The sequence below is a fragment of the Oryctolagus cuniculus genome, chromosome 5 (genome assembly GCF_051225735.1).
Source record: "Oryctolagus cuniculus isolate XC-2025 breed Fujian yellow rabbit chromosome 5, ASM5122573v1, whole genome shotgun sequence".
NCBI classification, from domain to species: Eukaryota; Metazoa; Chordata; class Mammalia; order Lagomorpha; family Leporidae; genus Oryctolagus; species Oryctolagus cuniculus.
The window spans coordinates 116,595,670-116,619,757 of record NC_142871.1 but is presented as its reverse complement, the minus strand read 5'-3'; the positions used below and the strand labels follow the sequence as shown (position 1 = coordinate 116,619,757).

The 24,088-nt window shown below is 41.8% G+C and overlaps 2 protein-coding genes across 2 annotated transcripts in view; both read right to left on the bottom strand.

Moving 5' to 3' along the window:
* CILK1 (ciliogenesis associated kinase 1) overlaps positions 1–17,282 on the bottom strand; it is a 39,718-nt gene extending 22,436 nt beyond the window's left edge. The window contains exons 1-4 of the mRNA XM_008263058.5: positions 17,145–17,282; positions 13,531–13,585; positions 7,090–7,211; positions 6,011–6,090 (exon numbers count right to left, since the gene is read on the bottom strand). Of these exons, the coding sequence (XP_008261280.3) occupies positions 6,011–6,090; positions 7,090–7,211; positions 13,531–13,585; positions 17,145–17,245 (358 nt within the window). The 5' untranslated portion in view covers positions 17,246–17,282. The remainder of the gene's footprint in view (positions 1–6,010; positions 6,091–7,089; positions 7,212–13,530; positions 13,586–17,144) is intronic.
* On the bottom strand, positions 17,145–17,394 carry LOC138849653 (uncharacterized). Its single transcript, XM_070073992.1, has one exon. It carries the CDS (start codon positions 17,392–17,394, stop codon positions 17,275–17,277), a length of 120 nt encoding a protein of 39 aa, XP_069930093.1. The 3' UTR covers positions 17,145–17,274.
* Between the last annotated feature and the right edge of the window lie 6,694 nt (positions 17,395–24,088).

Below are 24,088 nucleotides of genomic sequence, written 5' to 3'. Positions count from 1 at the left end.
GTCATACATGAGTATGTATATGCATATGTATAATGTATGTGTGTATATATGTGTGTGAATTTGCATACATACTATGCACACACACATATATTCTATTTCTTTATTCTGCCATTGTACTGATATATAAATACTGGCATTCCTCATAGCAATTCCTTGACGTATCCTAATCAAAGTAAGAGTAAATGAAACTTAAATTATAGTAGGAACCACACTTTAGGTTGTCAACTCTATGAACGCAAAGATGAATTCAGTATTAGTCAAGAATGACCTTTAAAATGAAAGAAAAGAATTTCTCATATGGACAAATTTGGATGGCGTATTATCAGCCTAATTAAATAAAGATTACCCACACAACCAGAGTGGGCGAAGCCTGTTCTTAGACTTGGTAGGACTGAGTCACTGTGTATAGACCCTCTGTTCCACAGAGCTCCCTCAAGCTCCCAGAAGCCCTGACTGTATGTTCTCTCCTGGATGTGGCTTAAGAATGTGTAAAGACATGAGAAGTTATTAGAGGGTGATCTTTTGTCAATGCTCCTAGGATTCCTGTGACCCCTGAAAATAAATGACCGGCAAGACCACTGTCCCTGTTCCTAAAAACTCGGAGCGTCAACACACTCCAGTGAAAAGAGAAGCGGCAGACGTCATCTTCTTACTGAACAGATGGGAAAACTCTGTCACAGGAGAGGCGGTAGGAATGTGTCACAGCTGTTGCAGTGTCAACCTCTCCTCTTCTCCCTCGATCCATGTAGCTAAATCTTGATTTGTAGGTCTGAGCCTCTCTCAAACCCAGAATAAAGCTGCTTTTCCTCATGGACTCCCTTTTGTCTCCTCTAGCTGGGCTAAATATTATTTCCAAACTTCTGTGTCATTTCCCTTATAACGAGTCATCTGCCTTCCAGCCCTCACCCCACTGCAACCCCCTCTGCCACCATCCACGACACCCACCTCAACAATCTTGCACCTTCCCCTGTTCGGTTCATCTCGTCACACTAATTTGCACTAGATCTGGCCATCATCCCTGTGCTCCAGACCTTGTCCTTTGCACAGTCCCTGAGTCACACGCCTGCAAACACCAACCACCTCCTCCCATCACGGCTAAATCTCCTTTAATCCTCCTTCCACAGAGAGCCTGGGCACTAATGAAGTGAGGAGAGGGAAGATCCCATTCCCCATTGGCCCTCTAAGTAGCTTCCCTTTCTATAGATCATACTTCAGGCCCAAAGCAATCAGAAGGAAAATGGTTATGATAGGAGACAAATAGGCAGGAAGCTAACTAGGTGTGATGACCTGGGACTCTTGACCCCTGCTCTTGATGCTGTCTCTAACTATCAATTTGCTAAACATACCTTCCCAGGATGCAGCTGTCACACCCAGGACCAGGGCATATGCTAAGACCCCACCCCGTTTGTATATCCAATTGGTGTGGCACTCCTCTCCTTATAAAAAGAGGTGGAAGGCAGGAAAGAGCTCTCTTTCCACTATGGACCTGGTTTAGAGGCACCTCTCTCACGTGGAACATGCTGACACACAGGGCCCTTGCTCTCTGTGCGCTCTTCCTCCGCAGAACTAGGATGAACCTCACCACACCCCCTCTAACCCACTCTCGGCCAGACTGTCCCAATTAGAGGAACCACTTTCAGTTTCTCCTTTCTCTCTAGTTTATGAGCAATTCTTTGGCCTGCTTATGTTGGGTATTTATCAGTGTGGGGCAACCTACATTTGAGCATAAATGCATGTTTATTTCCTCACTGACAAGTAAACTGTGTTCCTATTTGCATACCATCCCAGTCTCCGCTTAGTATTTTTATCTCTGTGGGACACAAGAACCTGGATCAAAAATTAATATGTTCATTGCCCACATCAGCTAGGGGAAAAAATGAGCTGCAACAGACTTTAATAAATAACTGATGCAAACTGTACCTGTCAGTTGACATACGCTGTTGTCTGTTATACTAAGTATATGCCTTTATAACAAATACATGAATAAATCTATCCCTCTGTTAATTACTGAATAATACAGCAATTGTTATCGGCCTTATACCCATGAGTTTTACTCCTTGGAAATTAAAGGCATAAGGCCCTTACTGTCACATGATTACTTTTCAAACCCAACTATATCCATAAGAGAGGAAATATATCACAGCAGTATAATGATACAAGTCTTATTACTAGAAAACTGTCTCGATTGACCAACAGCCTGGTAAGTGCTCAGGCAGACACAGCTCCACTTATTGCAGGAAAGAGTGAAGGAAGGCTCCTGAGGTGGCACTGAAATTTTGATGTTTACCACACTGGGTGCACATTCTGCTGATGTGTGCACTGTGGCCTTAAACAATGAGCCTACTTCTTCCTCTGGGTTCTCAGTCACAGTGGAAACCCTTGGGGGCCAGTGCTGAGGCACAGCAGATAAAGCTGCTGCCTGCAGTGCCAGCATCGCATGTAAGTGCTGGTTGAAGATCTAGCTGCTCCACTTCTAATCCAGCTCCCTGTTATCGCCTGGGAAAGCAGTGGAAGATGGCCCAAGTGCTCAGGCTCCTGCACCCACATGGGAGACCTGGAAGAGGCTCCTGGCTCCTGGCTTTGAATCAGCCCAGTGTTGGCTGCTGCAGCCATTTGGGGAGTGAACCAGTCTCTCTGTCTCTGCCTCTGACTCTCTGTAACTCTGCCTTTCAAATAAATAAATAAATCTTAAAACAAACAAACAAACAAACAAACAAACTTTGTAGCCAGGTCATTCCTAATCACGCAACAGCCACGTGCTCTGATGGTAAGAATCTTCTTGTTCAAAACTGTTTGGCTTCCAGAAGACAGAACCAAACCTTCAACTTAATTGCAGGGTCCCACATGCCAGTAAAGGAACAGGGATTTTCCTTTTCACTCTGGCAGAAAATTTGTTGTGCATATTTTCTCATTAATAACCCCTGGGCAAAAAAAAAAAAAAAATGAAGCTACAATGAAGGCTTTCTGTACTTTCTACCACATTCTGTTACGTGTGGCTCTGATATGACTACATGGAAAAAAGCAATATTTGAATGCTATGACTTTACAGAGCATGCCTTCCCACTGTGGAAACTGCAATTGAACAGATAATCCTGAATTTAAGCCCACAATGTTTTCACCAAGAAAGCTAAGAGGACAGCAAAGAACCAAAAAGCAAGGGATCATGGGATATCTCAGGATCATGCATGGTAAGTCAGTGGTGGAACACAAAAGCAGAGAATCACTTCTTGCCACATAACATTGTCCTGTCCTTCCAGCTACTCAATACATTTCTGTTACCTGCATGGGTATCTGGGTATTTTTAAGGGCAGGTCAAGGATGAAAGAGACACTTTGAGTTAATTGTTTAATTCCTACAAAGTACATATGCTTTGGCATTGCCTAATCAGCAGCAAGTAGCTGCTACTCCCTGTGTGGGTAAAATACTCAGCGACGAGAAGTATGGCCATAGCAACTACCTGCAGCACTGTTCGCTCTCAAAGGAGCCTGCTCCCTGGGGGCAGAACGCACCTTGTCACAGTGAGAATGAGCGCCAAGGGAAGAGACAAATCTGTGGAGTGCTTTAGATATTTTTCACCATTACTAGATAGAAGGAATAATATGGAGTCACTGGTGCATTCAAAGTCAATCAATTCCACATGAAAAATCATAAAAAGCTTTCAAAAATCAATTGTCAATGAAAATGGAATAGAGGTTATACAATTAGTATCTATCCTATTTACAATTATGATTTTCTTCACCTCTTATTCTCTTGTTGTCTTTGAGAATACACGGGTTTTTCCAGGAAAGCAGATGGACATAAAGTACTTGTACAGGCAGAAGTAACCAGGAGGGACCAGCAATGTGGCTCAGAAGGCTAATCCTCTGCCTGCAGTGCTGGCAACCCATATGGGTGCTCCTCTTCCAGTCCAGCTCTCTGCTATGGCCTGGGAAAACAGGAGAAGATGGCCCACTGCATCCACATGGGAGTCCTGGAAGAAGCTCCTGGCTCCTGGCTCCTGGCTTTGGATCAGCACAGCTCTGGCCATTGCGGCCATCTGGGGAGTGAACCAGTGGATGGAAGATTTTTCTCTCTGTTTCCTCTCACTGCCTGTAACTCTATCTCTCAAATAAATATATAAAACCTTAAAAAAAAAAAAAAAAGAAGTAACCAGGAACCTTTTTTCTGGAATTGGCTCACAATCTGACTCAGTCTTGAAATGTCCACGCTGATTACTCAGCATGTACCAGAAGCTGACAGGGATTTGCACAGATAGTCTTTGTCTGTTTGTGCTCCATTTAGTCTCCAACTGTGAGGAATTACTTAAGGGTAAAGAGCAGGTGGGTAACAATCCAGGTGTACACCAAGTCTTTTCTACTCATTGGCAATTCATGTCAAATCTGAACTGGCTTCAAGCCATTAAGCCTCCTCACTAAGTAATAAAGCTCATTTGTTGGCACAACATTTCAATACCAACAACGTCCTTAGACTGACAATGGATTTCTGCCTGTGCAAAGCCAGTTGCTTTGCCCTTCTATCTGTATGTTAAAATGATCTCAAATGACATCTGAGGGGACCTTTGGCCTCACCCATGGCTTCATGTAAACCTCTGTGTTTACAAGAAGATATTGATCCAAGCCCAACTGGGTCTATGTCCAGTCAGTAGCAAAGACTGGCAATGCTCCAGCTAGCTGCTGGAGAAAAAAATATAACCTCAACCCCATGGTTGCTTAAAACCTTTCAAAAGCTCAGTGAGGTAAAAAGAGAGATGAACACTGCCTGAAGGCTATGTGGCCATCTGTTTCTCTGGATACTCATCTCTCCCTAGAGTCACCAGACCATGTCCAGAGCAAACCATACTGGGCCTCAGTAGCACTTTTTCCTCTGACCAGGTGATGTAATTGGCCTACCTGAGGAACATGGCATGAAACTGCCCTATGTAAGCTGCTTCTGTGTTTAGAAAGAAGTCATGCTACCTACTGTCGCCTCTAAAGGCCCATGACCAGAAACTTCTCTCTAATCTCAGTATCAAGATTATCTCAGTATCAAGATTAGCTCTGCTATTCTTGGGCAACTGCTTTTTACCTCAGAGAAACTACCTATGTTGTAACTGACCCTGTTTCACATTTTGCATGGTCTGACAACAAACACAAAAATCAAATCTGTAGCCTGCTTCTTCCACTAAAATGAAATTTGCTGACATGCATTTTGAGGACTAATCTCTCCCCTGGCTATATCCATAGCTTTGCCATTGTCCCCCCGCACCCCCCCCCTTTTTTTTAGTTTACTGATTTTTAACTTGTTTTATTTTCCCTGTTGCATGAATTCTGTTTGAACCACATTAAAACTCTTTTGAAACAAGTGGGAATGTAAATATTTTAGCCCCCAAAAGAGATAGTTCCAAGGGGCCCAGCAGATGCCTGAGAGAATGGATTCAAACTTTATATAGGCTATGTTTTTTTCCTTACATAATACCTATGATAAAGTTTAATTTATAAATGAGGCACAGTAAGAGATTAACAACAGAAACTGATAACAAAATAGAGCAATTATAACAACATGCTGCAACAGAAGTTATGTGGATGTGATCTCTTTCAAAATTTCTTACGTACTGTGGTTGACTATGGGTAACCAAAGCCACACAGAGCAAAACTGTAGATACAGGGAGACTACTGTACCTTAGGAAAATGAGAAAACAGTGAAGTGATACTAGTTGGTGGGTTAAAATTCATACATGGAACTTCTCAGAATTCTAATCTTGGGTTTCTCGTTAATGTGCCAGTTAATAGTCAGGAATCATTTTGAGATCTATAACTAACAGTTCAATGTTAAAGCCTAAAGAAACACACAGGCAAGATGAATAGCAAGGGATATTCAGAAACCAAGTTACAAAACACAACATATTCCTAAACCCACTGTCAACTTCTTAATTCTTTAGCCTTTTCTGGGAGTCAGTTCCAGAAGACATGAACGCTTCTGACTTGACAACATTTCACTGCTGTTTAAACACACAATCCTGCAGATCACCTACCATGTTTGTGAATAAAGGCAAGTCCTTGCAGGATCTGAAACATGATATTCCTGATAGCCGACTCAGGAAATAATTTATTCCTGTATGGGACACAGGAAAACAAAAGTGATCAATCCGGGCTGACCTATGAAAACAAATGCCACTTCCATGTTGCACTGGTTAAACAGTAAGAAAGTAAGAAAACATTCACTTATACACTAATTTTTTTTTACCAGATCCTTTGGTAATAAATAGTAAAGAAAAACAACCATTTGCTCATTAGGGCAGTTATCTTATAAATACTAAACAAGTTACAAAGGAGAAAATATTACATATTTTATAGTAAACAATACAAAATCATTCCCTCTAACACAGCACATAAAAATCTAAAGGTCTCCTTCATGATATGAACTGAAACTTCAAAAAAAATGTTAGTGGGGAAAATCTTAAGGTCATCCCGATGAGAGCTTATGAGATGCAGTAGATGCTAATATTTTCCCCCTGGTTGGGCAAACCACATGGTTTCACTGCAGTTATTGACCTTGAAGATGGTATTTGTTCACTCAAGTTGCTCTGAGAGATGCTGTGAATGGCATTCATTCTGCCACCATGAAAGCATGCCCTGGAGGCTCCCTGTGGTTCATTTTTAAAGTTCAAAATTATCATAGCAGGCTAAGTTCCTCATCAGTCTCCTCTTCCCAGCACGCAAGTACCTGAATGCTGTGGCACGACAGGAACTGAAACGAGCCTAGAACTCTTCAACAGAAAGTCTCAAAACAAACAAAGCGTGCAGGTCCCTGACTTGTAGTTGCTATGCCGCACACAGGAGTGGAGAACTGCACTGGGACTGTGAGATCCGTGAGCTTCCTTGGGTGAAGAAGCCTTTAAAACAGGAAAGCAGCTGCACCGCACGTAGCTTCCCTGAGGCTACCAGAAGGCCTCCAGAGCAGGAATGTGGGTTGGGCCTCTTTTCCAGCCAGCAGCTTACAACAGATGCCCAGGAGCACAGAAAGAACTGTGAGAGTGCAATGAACAACACAGAAAGAAAACACATCCCCTTCACAATCTTTATTTCTAAGATGGTCATGAGCAAACTATACCTTTCTTTAATAAGCTGGTAAAGATTTTCCTTCATGTACTCGAAGATAAAATAAAGATGATCATTTTCCCTGATAACTTCTTTTAATTTTACTACATTGGCATGGTTGAGCTTCTTTAATGACTGGAAGGTAAGGAAGGAAAAACACACAAAAATTAGAGAAAAGCTGCTGCTGAAAAAGAAAAGTAATCCTGTGTATATTTAGAAAGAAACACCCAATGTTAGAACTATGGAAATGCCATACATTCTATTTTATTGACTGTTAAAACATTATTTCTCTGAAATCAATAGTAACTTAATCTAAAAAAATAAACTATTTTAATGAACTGGCTAGAAAAATAAGCATTTGGCCAGTAACTGGCGTTTGAGGCCATCCCCAGCATCAGGCAATATGCCAGGGCTATTTTAAGCCCACTCCCTCCCGATGATAAAATTCAGCCTGTGGAAGTGGCCAGAGAGAAACCAATGAAGGCGGCTCTGGTTTTTTTCTAACACTGGAGAGCGCAGCTGCTCTGGGCTGAGAGCACTAGTTTCCATCCACTTTGAATAGGAAAATTGTTCAAACAAACTGAGCCTGACTGCCTGATTCTCAGGGCTTTTGTCTGACTCATGTGTGTCCCCAAGACACAGAATGCTCGTTCTTACAATATGAGTTTTAACTACAGAGGAGGGAAAGGAAGCGTTGCATTGGAAAGACCCAGAAGGTAGATGAGAGCAGTCTCTCTGCCTCCAAGGTAACAAAGGCAGAAAAGTCAGGCAATGGACAGGAATCAGAGGGCGGCTGAGAACACAGAGCCTGCCTTCTGATCACTCGCGCCCACACTTAAGGAGGCTCCCTCTTCCTGGAGTATGTGAGTGCGGCCACTCATGCACTCGTTTCTATTTGCATCATCAGTTCTCTCAATGAGGAACATTTTTGTGTTAGTGAATAATAATCCTGCTTATGGTCAACAAACAGAGATATTCAACTGTTGGTCTGTTTGCCAAACTATCACAATTTAATGGACTGTCTCTCCTTCAAGGAAGTGTTCAACAATCCCTTTGGAAAGTAAGTTAAGCCGTTTAATTCGTTTATCTTTATTTTATTTATTTGAAAGGCAGAGCAAGACAGAAAGAGATGGAGATCTTCTATCCACCGGTTCACTCCCCAAACACCTACAACAGCTGGGGCTGGACAAGGCAGAAGCCAAGAGCCAGGAACTCCATCCAGGTTTCTCACCTGGATGACAGAGACCCAAGTACATCAGGCACCATCTGCTGTCTCCTGGGGTGTGCACTAGCGGGGGCTGGATCAAAACTGAAAGTACGGCTCAATCCTAAGCACTCTGATATGAAGATGTGCGTGTCCCAAGCAGCAGCTTAATTCACTGCACCACAACAACCACCTTAAACCCTTTAATTTAAAAAGCTTTGTTCTCATGGAGAAATGAGTCCAATATAAGTGGCAAAGCCTTCTTTATCTTTAAATTGCTTGAAAAAGAATATCCCTTTTATACAGCAAGATGAAAGTGTTAAAATGGGCATTGAAATCAGAAGGATGCTCGGTAATACGGTACCTAATGGCCAGAGCTTGGGAATGTAGCATGATCAAGTGACTTTAAGCAACAGGGGGAGAAGAGAGAAAATATGGTAGTGACTGAGAACAAAATCAGGCTGCTCTGGAGCCTCCTCCCTGAACACCAAGTTCCCGCCAGGACACTTTTCTGGCAGGAAATGCTCAGCAGCCTTGGCCAGAATCTTCTAGAATGACACAACTGGGCTGATTACTTCTTTTGGTTGGTTGGATTCCTGGTTCTCCATGCGTAACAAGCACAAACATTGCCTAACATGTTAGTATTCACTGATTCTCACTGGTTGCAGCCATCTTTTCTGCCTGTTTGCTTAAAATGCATCAAAAGCAATGGCTGAGACAGCCCTCGGTGAGCAGCCCGGAGGCAAAGGCACTCAGAAAAATGAAGTCGGCCGCAGCCTTTCTTGAAAAGGATTCCAGGCAAGAAGTAGGGGACCTTCGGTTCTTAGCCTGAGTGTGTTTCATCACGAATTACTGGCCCAAATCGAAGGCTGGCTCACAGCTCTTGCTTCTAAGAGAATCTCATGAGCAAGTTAACGACTATATTCATTTAATACAAAAAGAATCCATTTTGTGTGGGGAACTCAGTGCGGCTCACTTTACAGAGATACATTTCTAGGAAAGCATCTTATTTTGGCTCAGGGAAGGTCCCCTAAGGAGTGGGAAAGGCAGGTCAAGTGTATCACAGCAGATAAGCAGAGGTCCAAGTGGCAACTGGTTAACCCCACGGATGAAAGTGGCAGAAGGATATTATCAGTTCTGCCCACCTCGGGGATTGATCAAATTCCTGAGTCACAGAGAAATGTCACTTAACCACAGGAATAAGATCTGAGAAATATGCTGTTCGGGATTCCATGGCTGCAAGGACATCAGAGAGCCTACTTACACAAACCTAGGTCGTGTGGCATACTATACACCTGGGCCATGTGGTTAAACCTATAGCTCCTGGACTACACACCTGTAAGTATGTCAGCATTCTGAATACTGTCAGAAAGTACAGCAACAGTATGTATGTACTTGTACACAGAGAAGGTACAGGAAAAATAGGCAATCGGAATTTTTCAGCTCCATTACAGTGTTCTGAGACCACTGTATGTGCGATCCCTTGTTGACCAAAATGTCATTGTATGGCTCACGACAATAATAAAACTACAACTCACTGGGCCCCAAGGATACCCTGGCACCTAAGACTCAGTGCCTGCTCTTAAGAGAAAGATAGTGAGTGAATACAACAGGTACAGAAGAGAAGAAGAAAGATATTATTATGTTAACTGTCAAAGGAAGCACAGGAACAAGAAACACCAGAGATTTTTCAAGCAGGAGTAAACATTGAGTGGTGAGGGCATCTCGCGAGATGTGCCTGGAAGGAGGAGTTACACCCAGAAAAATTCACTGGGAAGGAAATGCTTCACCAGGAGGCGAGCCCGCCAAGGCAAGGTGCGGAGATGCAGTGGCGGACTGTCGTCTGGGGGCTGCAGGAGGAGAACTGCCCAGGCCTGGCTCCGAAGGAGGAAGACTGCGGCTGGAAAAGTGGGCAGGGCACAGCCTGTGTGGATGCCACCCATCTGGCAAATCCGCCAGCTTCCCGAGAATTGCGGAGGGAGGTGTCTGATCCAATTAGGTTGAAGACAATGGTGCTGGAGGAATACGTCTGGTAGGGAAAGCAACGAAAGGAAAAAAGCTCAATGTGGGAGAGGGCTGAGAGGTTTCTGGATTAGTTTGGCAGTCACATTCATAGATTGAAGAGAGGGAGCCAGTGGAAAGGAAGAGTTTAAAGGTATGAGGAGGAGGGCAATAGTTGGAATAAGGCTCTAAGGATAGAAGTTAAGATGGTTAAAAAAAAAAAGACAGCAGTGAAAAGAGTAGGCAGGACACAGGCAGCCTAGTACCTCAGAATGGCATCTAGAACATGTCACAAAAAACAGTGCTTCATGTATTATAATTATGTCTAAGTGCTCACAAAAGATGTATTATTCTTGGGTGCAGCTTTAAAGTCAATTAAGTTGAGTGAAATTAACTTCAAGATGCAATGACTTTGAATAGCCTTTGTCTCGACTGTTGAGTAACAGTTTTTTTGTTGTTGATTTTTTTTTTGGTGCAAAGTGTTGAACTCTTTACTTAATATAGAGTTGGTCTTCTGTGAACAAAGTTAGTAAAAAATGGATTTTAGTGGAGAATGGGACTGGGAATGGGAGAAGGAGGAGGCGGAGTAGTGGGAGGACAGGTATGGTGGGAAGAATCGCTACATTCCTGAAGTTGTGCTTAGGAAATGCATGAAGTTTGTATTCTTTAAATAAAAAGTTTAAAACAAATAAAACAAGCTTCAAAGAAATTTGTCCCAAGGTCCCATTCCCCCCATGACATCACAGGAGCAAGGATGCCCCTCCTCACAGCTGCTGTCAGATGCAGAGTCTGCCTGTAGTGCACAGGCTCTCCAGAGAAAGACACGGGCGGGCAGGCAGGCAGGCAGGCATGGAGGTGAGAAGACAGCGCCATAATCAACTCCAAAGTGCAGGCTTTCCCTCCGTTTCCTTTCACTGCTGAGATAGGAGACGGCAGGGCACAGGGAATGATGGTGACAGTGATCCTTTCCCATCTCCTCCCCTTCTGAGTCAGCAGGCAGCAAAATCGGACAAGGAACCTTGCTGAGCAAGGTGCCTCCTTTCTGCCCCTTTTTCCTTCCACTTCCCTCTGAATTCACTGGTTGGCTGTGGTCCAGTGCTGTGTAAATTTGTCAGAGGATCGACAAGGGCAGGCAGAGATGGAAGAATCCCAGAAGGCAGCAGATGCAGCATCTGCATGGGTAAGAAAGACGACTGGCAAGTGTCGTGGCCATTAGTTAGAGGAGCAGTTCCTTCCACTGTCTTGCCCAGGCAGCCACTTGTTTCCCAAGACACCATGTGCTGATAGTTTTTCTCAGCTGTGCATATGAGTAATATTCCTTTTATGAGAATGAATACTGTTAGTTGTACAGAAAAGAAAAGGTTTAACATCCAAGTCAAGGATATCTCTCAGAACCACACAGAGCCAATGACCTTGAATCATCCTTTGTTTTTAATCTCTGCTGTTTTGGGATCTTCCAGAGTATTTATTTCTAGATAAGAGATTAGCAAACTGTAACCCATGGGTGAAATCCAGCCCACCACCTGTTTTATGTATGATCCCTCATCTAAGAATAGCTTTTAGAGATGAATATTTGCAATCAGTTTGATGATAGGGAATACTCAGAGTCCTAATTAAGTTAAATGCTCCCCAAAAGAATGCCATTCTCCTCATTGGAAGACATATAATATAAAAATTGTACTTAATGATCACTATTATATTTTCCATTTTGCAAATAAAATTTTATGAGTATGGACTTATGTAATAATCTCATTATTATGACCTATTGGCCCCTGAAGCATAAAAGATTTACTACTTGGGTCTTTATAGAAAAAGTTTTAGATTCTTGCTCTAGACTTTTAACTCCTCTTCCATGCCCAGGGTCCCCTTGGAGGAAAAGGAAGGAGGGTTTCAGTATTCTGTTAGGTGTCCCAAGCAGGGCTTGATGAAGACACTGAGAGCTGCTGAGACGCTCTTGTAGTGCGCAAGGAAGAGAATGACACAAAGGTGCTCAATCTACTCTGAAGGAGACAGCAGCAGAATTGAGAAAGAATCCAGAGAAGAGGGGGGCAGGGGAAAAGAAATGGAATGGCTCCAATCAGGGGCTGAATAAAAGTGAAGCTATGTCCTTTGTGATGCTAACAGAGCTCTATTCTAGCTTTATCAACAAACTCCCACCACAAGGGAGTTTGTGGTGTAGTTGTAGTGTAGCGGGTAAAGCTACTGCCTGCAACGCTGGCATCCTATGAGGGTGCCAGTTCATGTCCTGGGTGCTCCACTTCAAATCCAGCTCCTTGCTAATGGCTTAGGAAAAGCAGCAGAAGATGGCTCAAGTGTTTGGGCCCCAGCCACTCACACGAGAGACCCTGAAGAAGCTCCTGGCTCTAGCTTGGCCTAGTCCTAGCCATTGCAGCCATCAGGGAAGTGAACCAGAGGGTGGAAGGTCTCTGTCTCTCTCTGTATCTCTCTCCATTTGTAACTCTACCTTTCAAATAAATAAGTAGGGGGTCGGCGCTATGGCACAGCGGGTTAACGCCCTGACCTGAAGCCTGAAGTGCCAGCATCCCAGCACCAATTTGAGTCCCAGCCACTCCACTTCCCATCCAGCTCTCTGCTATGGCCTGGGAAAGCAGTAGAAGATGGCCCAAGTCCTTGGGCCCCTGCACCACGTGGGAGACCTGGAAGAAGCTCCTGGCTTCGGATCAGCTCAGCTCTGGACATTGCAGCTATTTGGGGAGTGAACCAGTGGAATGGAAGACCTCCCTCTCTCTCTGCCTCTCCTTCTCTCTGTGTAACTCTGACTTTCAAATAAATAAAATAATCCTTAAAAAATTAAAAAAAAAATAAATCTTTTTAAAAATTTATTACCAATAGCAGACTGCAAATTATTAGAGCAAGAAACTGAAATAAGCACTTCTGTTATATCTAGGAAAAAAACTCAACAAATAGATATTCCTTTATATTAATAATTACGACATCTTTAGAGGTAATAACAATTCACTAAATCAACATATTCAATTTGCTTATATTGAAATATATTAACATAAGAGATCCATTAAAGAGTTTTCTAATAACAATATATTCACAATATAATAACATAGCAATCTCCTACATGCAGTCATAAGCCATATAATGTTGTCAACTGCCATTTTTTAAGACTTTTAGTCAAAAATTTCAAGTGGAATGACAATATGAATTAGAAACCTAACCATATGTTAAGATATTTTAATCAGTCATATATAAATTATTCTATGGTATATTAATAAATACCTTGACCTCCCGAAGGTTCATACATTCCTCCCAGGAATAAAACTTTCTTTTCATTCTAAAAGAGAAGAAAGAAACAAATAACATGCTTATTCTCAGTAATAAGCTAAACTTTTTTTTTTTTCAGAATATAATGGACAGTGCTTAAAGTTGGTTTCAATTTTATCAAGTATTATATAGGTTGGGAAAACTTATATGCAAGATGGACTTATATAAAATGTCTGGGACCAGAAGGATTTCAGAATTTTTTCAGGTTTTAGTATATTTGCAATATACATCATGAGATATTTTAGTGATGGGATCCAAGTCGAAACATGAAATTCATCTGTGTTCCATACATATCTTATACACATAGCCTGAGGTAGATTTTACATATTCTTAGTGTGCCTGCATTTTGATTTGTCACATGAGATTAGGTGTGGAATTTTCTTTTGTGGGGCCACACAGGAGCTCAAAAAGTCTCAGTTAGGGGCATTTTAAATTTCAGATTTTTGGATTAGAGCTGCTCAACCTGCATTACCCAAAACAGCATTTATTTTAAAGTCTGGCAGTGCAATCAATCCTAAGTCATACACTTTCCATTAGCAGTGGCATGGCACAGTACAAGAGGCCTGGGCTGCTGTCTTGTTCTACCACTAATTAGCTGACTTGCCCTGGGGGAAATTCCTCAGGCTGACTCCATGTAGGCCTGAGCTGTCCAACAGACTGTGTTGGCAGAAATGTTCAGTGTTGTCTAGTATGGTAGCCACAAGACGTGTGCGATATTGAGCATTTGAAATATAATTAATGCAACATAGAAAATGAAATTTTAAATTTTAATTGAAAATTTTAATTTTAATGCCACACACACATGGTTACTCACTACTATTTTGGACAGCACAGTTATAGACTTTCCAGGGCAGGGGTCAGCAAATTACAGCCCATGGGTCAAATCCATCCCACCATCGGTTTTCATACAGCCTGTGAGCTAAGAAGAGCATGTGTACTTTTAAATGGTTGGGAATAACAAAAGAAGGATAATATACTGTGACATGTAAAAGTGATTTGAAATCCAAATTTCAATTTCCATAGTTGATGTTTTATTGGAACACAACCACGACTCCCTCATTCATTTATGTGTTGTCTGTGGCTGCCTTCACGCTACATAGCAGAACTGAGTTGTTACAACAGAAACCATATGGCCTGCAACGCCTAAAATATTTACTGTCTAGCCCTTTACAGGAGAAGTTTGCCAACCCCTTGTCTAGAGGCTGAGGGGAGAGAAAGAGAGCCTTATTAGCTAACCAGAAATCCAAATTTCAGTGCATTTCCATCACACCATCTGATCTGAGTCTTTCAGCAGCCCTGTGAAACAAGTGGGACAGGGGAGGAAACTGGGAAGGTACACAATTCTTCCACGGTCTCACTGCTGGCTAACGACAAACTCAATTCCATCTCTCCAGCTTACTGCGACACTCTGTCCTTGTCACATTGTTTTCTTGTTGAGCAATCAATTCTGTTGCTTATGTTCCAAATACAATTATTTAGCCCCCTCTATGTGGGTGGGTGCTTCATCAAGCCCTAGGGACACAGTGATGAGGAAGTCATCCTTCAAGGAACGGACACAGTGGCAAGAGGCAGACGATAATTTTCTGTACTAAATGCTATGAAGGAAAGAAAAGGCACTATGAGAAAGGACTCCAGGGGACCTAACTGTTCTGGGATATCAGGGAAATACCCCTCTACGAGTGATCTTTCAACTGAGAGGGATGAATAGAATTTAGCTAGGTGGGAGGCATGAAGGTATGGATAGGAGTCAAGGTTGAAGAAAACAGGCAGGGGCCAAATGACTCAGCTACTTGGAGGTCACACTTGGAAAATTGACAGTAAGACACTGCTTAGTTTGGACTCCACCAAAAGCAGAGCCTGAGCAAGGACCTGAGTACAGATAGATTGTGTATTGGTGATTCCAGGAAATCAGGGCAAAGAGCAGAAAAACTGGGAAAAGAAAGATGCGTAACTCAACAGAGGGCACTTGACTGAGTTGACGTCCAGGTGAGCAACTGAGGCTCAGGCCCGTTAAGGAACTTTCAGGGAGCTGAGCAGAATGTATCTTGGTCAACAGCCTTCCAGGTACACCTGAGGTGGGACACTGGCAGCAGGCACAGCACTGTATACTACAGATGCACAGAAGGCAGATGGGACAAGGGGGTGTGATGGGCCAGCAGGGCAAAAAGAGTGTCTGACACTAATGGCTTTAGTTGATTGGATTCATGTGCTTAAGATAACCCTTTCAGTCTGATATTAACAGGGGAAAAGAATGGAAGCCAAGAGTCATATGGAGAACTAAGTTGAGGTGGTAAATGGTAATTGGTTGAATGGGAGGTTAGCAATGGGAATACAAAAAAGTAGAAGGATTAGATAAATATTTAGTAGAGTTAACAGAACTCAATGACCAAAGGTGGGACACAAGTGTAGGGGAAGCAAGGAAGACTCCCAGGTTTTGAAGGGATGGTAGTGTCATTTATCAACATAGGGCACACTGAAGGAGAATCAAGTTGGCACAAGACAGACTTTGCTGAGTATGTGAGTTCAGTTCATACATGATGAATTTGCAAATGTTTGCAGGACATCCGGTTGGAGATGCTGAGAAGGCAATTGGGCATAGATGGATACAGTAGACGGACTCTAACACAGTTTTCAAATATGCCCACCACCTGGCATTCACAATCTTGAATAGCCTCCTCTTCTTCAGTGGCCCACTTCTAACGGATAGACAGCAACAACTGCAGGATGTCACTACTCTGACTAGCTTACAAAAGCAAAATGATGACTTCCATCTTTATGGAAGACTCTTCATATTTTCTTGACTCCCATGCCTTGATGAGGATAGCTGCCATGTAGTGAGCTGCCTCTAGCCAATAGCCAGTAGGCAATTGAGGCCCTTGGTTCAACAAACTTCAAGGTACTGAATGCTGGCCACAATTGAGTGACTTAGTTAAAAAAAAAAAAAAAAAAAAAGGGCCCTTCCCCAGTCCAGTCTTTAGATGAAACCCCTGTGCTAGCTAACACATTGAATGCAGCTTCATGGGAGACCCTGAAGCACAGAATTCAGCTAAGCTGTGCCCAGGCTCCTGATCCACAGAAACTGAGAGATAGTAAGTGTGTGCTATTTTGAACCACTGCGTCTTGGAAGGAATTCTGATGCAGTAACAATTAACTAATACAATGGGTCTGGACTCAGGCTGCAATGACCAAAGTGAAGCCAGCGTCCAGGACAGCAGTCACAAGACCACCACTTGAAAAATGACCCCAATTAAGCCACTTCATTTCTCAGAGTTTCAGTTTCCTCTCCTGTAAAATGATGTTTAACTTACTCAACTCCACCTCACAACAGAAGAAAACACTTTAAAAACTAGTGCTACATGCACAGTGGCAAGTCTAAAGCAGGAATGTTTTATGACCTCCAACACGAGCATTCCAGCCACAGATCCGATTAGCTAAGGTTTTTCTCCACACCCCCCACTCACTCCCCTTTAGAAATATCTCAAAGATGGATAACGGAGAGAGTGAAGTTAAAAATATCTTGACAACATATAGTGGAAGATGAATTCATGAAAGTGGAGGATAAGACTCACTTTTTGATAGCAATAAGTTCCCCAGACTCAATGCTTCTTCCCAATAGGACGGAACCATAGGTCCCATCCCCAAGCTGCTTGATCATTGTGTATCTATTCATGGTGTGCACACTCAGGCCAGATGCTCATCTCAGGGTTGCGGCGGTTCAGTCCTGCAGTGGTAGCAGGCCTCCCCAGAGTGTAACCAGATTTTTCGATGGCAGCACCAGCACAACGTAGTCAACAGAACGTGACTATCTCCCAAATACATATTTTCAAAGATCAGTCTTCTACCTGTAGAGAAAAATGAGACAAGGATAAATACTAATGTACATTTTGAACTTGTGTGTTTCGATAGTCTAAATCAGGAGGCCCAGCCCACCACTTCTTCCTATAAATAAAGTTTTGTTGGGACAGAAGCATGACCATGCACTTGCATTATTGTCTATGCCATCAGGGTTGAGTATTTGTGACACTGAGTGACTTTGAAAGTCTAAAGTATATACTATACAGCCCTTTACAGAAAGTTTGTCAACCCCTGGTCTAAATAATGCTCTTTTCAGGGCCAACACTGTGGCACAGTGGTCTAAGCCACTACCTACAGGTCAGCATCCCACATGAATGCTGGTTCAAGTCCCAGCTGCTCCACTTCTGATCTAGCTCCCTGCCCATGTGCCTGGTAAAGCAGCAGAAAATGGGAGACTTGGTTGGGGTTCCAGGCTCTTGGCTTCGACATGGCCTGGTCCTGGCTGTTGCAGCCATTTAGGGTGTGAACTAATGGACTGAAGTGTCTCTTTCTCTTTGTCACTCTGCCTTTCAAAAAAAATAAATATCTTTTAAAAAATGTTCTTTTCTAGTTCTTTTTAAAAATAAAGCTAGAGATACTATGTTTGGAAAATAAATTTGTCACTGACTCAGAAACAAATCAGTTTAATTCAATGCTTTTCTGCTGACTAACTATTCTAGGCATGGGAGCTGTGGTTGACGAAAATTGCTGAGTTATGAGAATCCGTTCTAAATATACTGTATGCTGGGCATTGCAGTTATGATTAACAATGTAAAATGCAAAAGTGAATAAATGCTAATGTTACAGTTCCCCTGACAGAAAACTTAACATGGGTTCCATGAACAATTTATGGGTAAGCATCAACACTGTTATGTTTACTTTGAGACATTCAAAAGCTCAACAAGAACAAGGCCTACTACAGGGTGGGTCCCTTTTAAAGTCATCCAGTTATATGGTTTTTCTAATAAGTCATTTTTTTTCTGTTATATGATTAAGAAGCATTCAGTTTTCTTCTCTCAAACAATGATAAGTGATCACATTAATAATGCAAACATCAAAACAATTTCTTAAATAAGAACACAGCATACTTTCTAAAAATATGGCTTTCAGAGTAATAATCTGAAGACTCAAAAAATCAGAAATTAATGATTAGAAGGATGTGATATTCTACATCCCTACCACTCACCAAGATTGAGCTGCACACTCCTAGATTCAGCTAGATCTAGCCCTGGCTGTTGAGGGCATAAAATTTAGAGTGAACCAGTGAATGGAAGACCTCTGTCTCTCTGTGCCTTTCAAACAAATAAATAAAAATAAATAACGAAATAAAATTTTCAATTAAAAAAAAGCTACATCTAGGCTGTGTTCTTCTGAAGGCTGTGTGTGAGCATGAGAACCTTATGAAATACAAAGGTCATGCCTGATTTCACCACTCTATCATATAGTGGAAGCCTTACAGAGAGCAAGCTCCGCCCTCTGCCCCACTCACTCCCCTTTCTCCTGGAATCACTCGAAGGCCCCTGATCACAGGGGCGTTTTCCTTCCTCTTGAAACTCTTCAGGATCTGACTCCCTGTGACCTCCTTGGCAGCTCTTTACAGTCATGTATTCCACTGATGATTAATAAATATTTATAAAGCACTTGCTGTGTAACAGAGCTGATGTTTAGCTCTGGGGATATAAAGTCCAATAAAACAGGGTCTCTTCTGTCAAAGAAGAATCTCGTGGCAGGGGATGAGGGGTGGGAGGTTACGTGCTCATGAATACAAACAATATTTCAAACACGCTTAGGATACGGGATGTAGGGAAAGGGATAAGGAGAAAGCACCCTTGGCTTCCAGGTGGGGCGATTCCATCTGGGCTCAAGAGGGCAATCAGGAAAGTCTTCAGAAACGACTGAGCATTGAAAGAAAAAGAAAAAGAGGTTTTCTGTAAGCAAACGTGGTTTTGGCACTGCAAGGGGCAGAAACAAAGGCAGAGGGGCTGAAGGGAGCTGAGCAAAACCCACAGGCTTTGGAGGCAGATGTTTGATTGAGTTGTTAAGACACTGAGTGTGATGTCCACACCCCATCTCAGAGTGCCCGAGTTCAATACCTGGCTCCAGCCCCCGACTCTAGCTTCCTGCGAATGCCCACCCTGGGAGGCAGCAGTGATGGCTCAAGTACTTAGGTCGCTGCCACCCATATGGGAGACCTGGACTGAGTTCTGGGCTTCAGGCTTCAAACTGGCTCTGCCCCCACCGTCATGGGTATTTGAGGAGTAAACTAGTATATTGGAACTCTCTTTCCTTTTTCTTTTTCTCAAAAAAATAATAAAATGTTACAAATAATAATAAAATTAAAACACAGTCTTTAACTAGATCCTGTACTAGAGGAAAAGAAAATGCCACAAAGGTCCATGAAAACAACTGGAATATGAATGTGTTAAATTTACCGAAGTTGATGCCTACACTATGGTTCAGTAAGCATGGTCTTATTCTTGCAAAATCACCTCAAAGGATTTATAGGTGAAGGATCATGATACATGCAATTTAAGTTGTATGATACATGCAATTTACTCCTTGACTTTCAATGGGGTTAGAAACCCATAAACTCATCAGAAATTGAAAGGATGACTTGGAAATCCACTGACTACACCCAACCTACTGAATATCATTACTTAACCTAGCCTACCTCATATATGCTTGGAATACTTAGGTTAGCCAACAGTTGTGTGAGATCGTCTAATGCAAGTCCTATTTATAATAAAGTGCTGGGTGTCTTCTACATACACACACACAGATGAGCATGCTGTAGACAGGAGAGGATGCAAAAACGTAAAACACAATATTCAGCCCAGCATCGAGAGCATCACTCTGCACGGAGCAAGCCTGGGAGAAGATCAAAATTCAATATATAGCTTCTACTAAATGCACATCCCTTATGAACTGTTGTAAACTCAGAAAACTTTAAGTTGAACCATAGTGATATCAGAGATCATCCTTATTCTCATGTGGGTAGAACAAAAATTATATATTTGCACATGGACAGGTATGAGCAGGGGGCCGGTTTTGGGGAGATAAACGGGATAAAAGGTTAACAGCTAAATCTGGGCAAAGGATCTGCTATGGCCCAGATTGTATCTCCCTCCCCCCAAATTCATGTGTTGAAACTTTAACTCCTAATTGATTATATTTGGATATCTGCAGTTAAGAAGAGAACATTAGGTGAAATGAGGTCATGAGGGTAGGACTCCGACACCACAGGATCATTATCTTGTACCTTCCTCCACTCCCCCACTCTGTCCTGGCCAGGTGAGGACCATTCACAAGCCATGCATAAGCTAGGAAAGCAGTCCTCACCAGCTGAAATTAAAACCTACAGGGACATGGGAGACCCAGAAGAAGCTGCTGGCTTCTAGCTTTGGATCGGCACAGCTCCGGCCATTGTGGCCAATTGGGGAGTGACCCAGCACTCTCTTTCTGCCTCTCCTTCTCTCTGTGTGTAACTCTGACTTTCAAATAAATAAATAAATAAATAAATAAATCTTTAAAAAAAAAATCCTGCCGGGACCTCGGTCTTGGACTTCCCAGTCTCCAGCATCATGAGAACATCAATTTCTATTAAGATACTTAATCTATGGCATTTGCTATGGTAGCCTGAGCAGACTAAGATAAGGTGGTCTTTGTATTATTCTTGCAGCTTTTCTACAAATCTTAAATTATTATAGATTTAAAAATTTTTAAATTCTCCTCAAAATGGTAGAGAGGAAATCTTTAAAAAAGTTTTTATATCCATCTTATTAAACATTTATTTTAGCTTAACACACATCACTGGAGGTTTATTTAATACTGACTGGTTCAGAAGACATAACACTATCATACAATAAGTTTCTCCAGATGAGGATTACTGCTCTGTAGACTGTTTGGGATTCAAGCTATGCCTCAACATAACAGAAGGAGTAGACTGGGATTCAAGCTATGCCTCAACATAACAGAAGGAGAGTATTCGAATGATAGCACAAACAAATCTGACTCTGAATTTGCTGTCTCCTCTTCTTCATGTTTATCATCTATTTTTTGATACAGCACATATGATTTCTACGTCATTTATAACTTGTTTTCCAATGAAGACTTCTAAACCATTGCATTATGTCATCTGCCTGGAAAAAAAAACCACCAAAGCCTTTATCAAAAATCAAGCAACTAATAAATTATATCCTTTACTTAAGAAAAAAGAATGTATAGGCTTTTCCCCAAAGAGACAATGAAAAGTCAATTACATTTTTTTTTCCAACTAGGGGACTAATATGCTCAGATTTGCATTTTTAAATCTACTTATAATATTTTTCTTCATGACTAATCAACAATTTTAAAGTTCTGATTTAATTTCTTCATGCTTAGTGTTGGAGGACATAAAGAAATCATGTCATAACAATTGTGTATTCACATGAAATTGATAATCAAGTGTCTCTTGGCCTTCTGCCTGAATTGTACCACCTTTCCTCGTGGGACCCATTTTCCACTCCTTTAATTAGCATTGGCATTCATCTCCGAACCTCACACATTTCTCCATCTCCTTAATAAACTGTGGCAGCCAAATCTTAACAATGAGCTGTACTACAGTAACAGGTGGGTTTCCCTCACTGTTTTTGGGTAATAGTATTACATGTACCATTTGCTTCTATGAATTCTAGAAACCTTTCTTTGATGGCTAATGCCCCACTCCTCCTCCTTCATTCACTTAAATTGTAAAATTAGAACAATGCTTTCCTAGATTAACACTAGGAAAGTAATTTGTGAAAGAATTAAGAGATTGAAATTGAGATAGATTGGGTCATTCATTCAACACATAGTCAATTCCTTGACAATTCTTCCTTGTTACAGTTTTTCAAAGAACAAAATTCAACTACTCTGGCAAGAATTTAACTCTTACACTACAGTAGCTGCATTTCCCCCTAAAGATGTATTTATTTATCTATTTATTTGAAAGGCAAAGTGACAGGAGGGAAACAGAGAAACAGACACAAAAAGAGCTCTTCCATGTACTGGTTCACTCCCCAAATGGCCACCAACAGCCAGGGTGGGTGCCAGCCCAGCCAGGAACCAGGAACTCCATCTTGGTGATCTATAAGGGTGGCAAGGGCCCAAGCATTGAGGCAATTTTCCATTGCCTTCCCAGGTACCTTCATAGAGAGCTGGATAGAAAGTGCAGCAGCCAGGATTTGAACTGTCACTCTAATATGGGGTGCAGGCATCACAACCAGCTTCTTAACCCACTGCGTCACTAAGCCATCCCTGGCAGTTGCTTTCCAATATGTCCTTTTGGGTAATTAATATCAACTATACAATGGGTCAGACTAGTGTCTCTCCAAGCACTGATGTCAGATTGAAACGGCACATAGTTCTATTATATCTTTACTGAGATGCTAAACCCTATGCAAGGCTCTGGGAGCCCACTATAAATAAGGGGAGGGGTTTTCCTGTCAATAACTCACAACCATCATGTACACAAAAAATGTAGAAAGTACTATAAATCAACATGCAAGAGAGATCAACTAGCTCTTGGGAGAAAGGGAGAGATCTGACAACCCTCAAGAAGAGGTAGAACTGAGATATTGAAAAATGCGCAAGATTTTCTTACACAGAAAAGAATTAAAGGTAGAGAAAGCTGTGCCAAAGGTTGGCAGGTCCCAGAGGGTGGTATGTTCACAAGCATGCAAAAGCCTAGTGGTACTTGCCCTGGCTCAACATTAGAATCCCCACAAGAACTTTTAACATCCACTGATGCCCAGCCCTACCCATAAAAAGCAAGTCAGGAGTGAGGAATGAGCTGTGTTCGTTTTTGAAAGCTTTCCAGGAACACCAATGTACAAGCAGGATTGAGAGGTGCCAGACTAAGGCATAAAACCAATGGAGGGCAGTGGGTAAATGCATAAATACTTAGAAATTCGGGGTGGGACCCAATTATCAAGAAGTATATGTGTCATTCTCATTCTGAGTCTTAGCAGTAAGAAAGTGTCAGCACACAAATGTTCACTTTTATTGTATACTGTATCATGAGACATCTACTTCCATAGTCAGTCTTCAAAGAAAGAAGAAAATACCAAGGATGTAAGAGGTGAATGTGTAATAGCTGTTCTTTTTTTTTTTTTTTAAAGTTGAGTACTTCAATGTGTTTTATTAATTCAGTGTTTTGGAACGCTCATTTAGAATAAGAGCCACTAAGCTACCTTGTATCTTTAACTGTATCTAAACAAGTCTCAATTCAGTATAAAAATACATCTCATCCTGTCATCTGGTTCCTCTTAAGCACACCATGCGTGCTCCTCTCCAGGAGATTTTCTCCATAAGTTACTCTATGGAGATCTCAGCAGATAAGTACAACACAGTTTCTACTGCTGAATTTTTTACAATGTGCTTAAAATATCAACTATTGTCTCCTCAGTGCTTGGCCCGCTCATTCGCAATTATACTGTTCAATACAGAAATGTGTAAACAGTTATTATTATAGAAGGATATAAAAGCATATGTCAGATATACACAAATGTCTGAGATACAGTCAAGAAGTTAATCAACAAAGTATCACTTGAGTGAAAAACTAAGTATAAGGCACTATGCTATGGTTGGTACTGCGATCTAAGATCCAAGGAGCTCCGAGTGGTAGATCTGGCCTCTAGCTGGAGAGCTGGAGCATATACAA

Coding starts and splice junctions, on each gene's coding strand:
- LOC138849653 (XM_070073992.1), bottom strand. CDS start 17,394: ATGTATTTGGGAGATAGTCACGTTCTGTTGACTACGTTGTGCTGGTGC.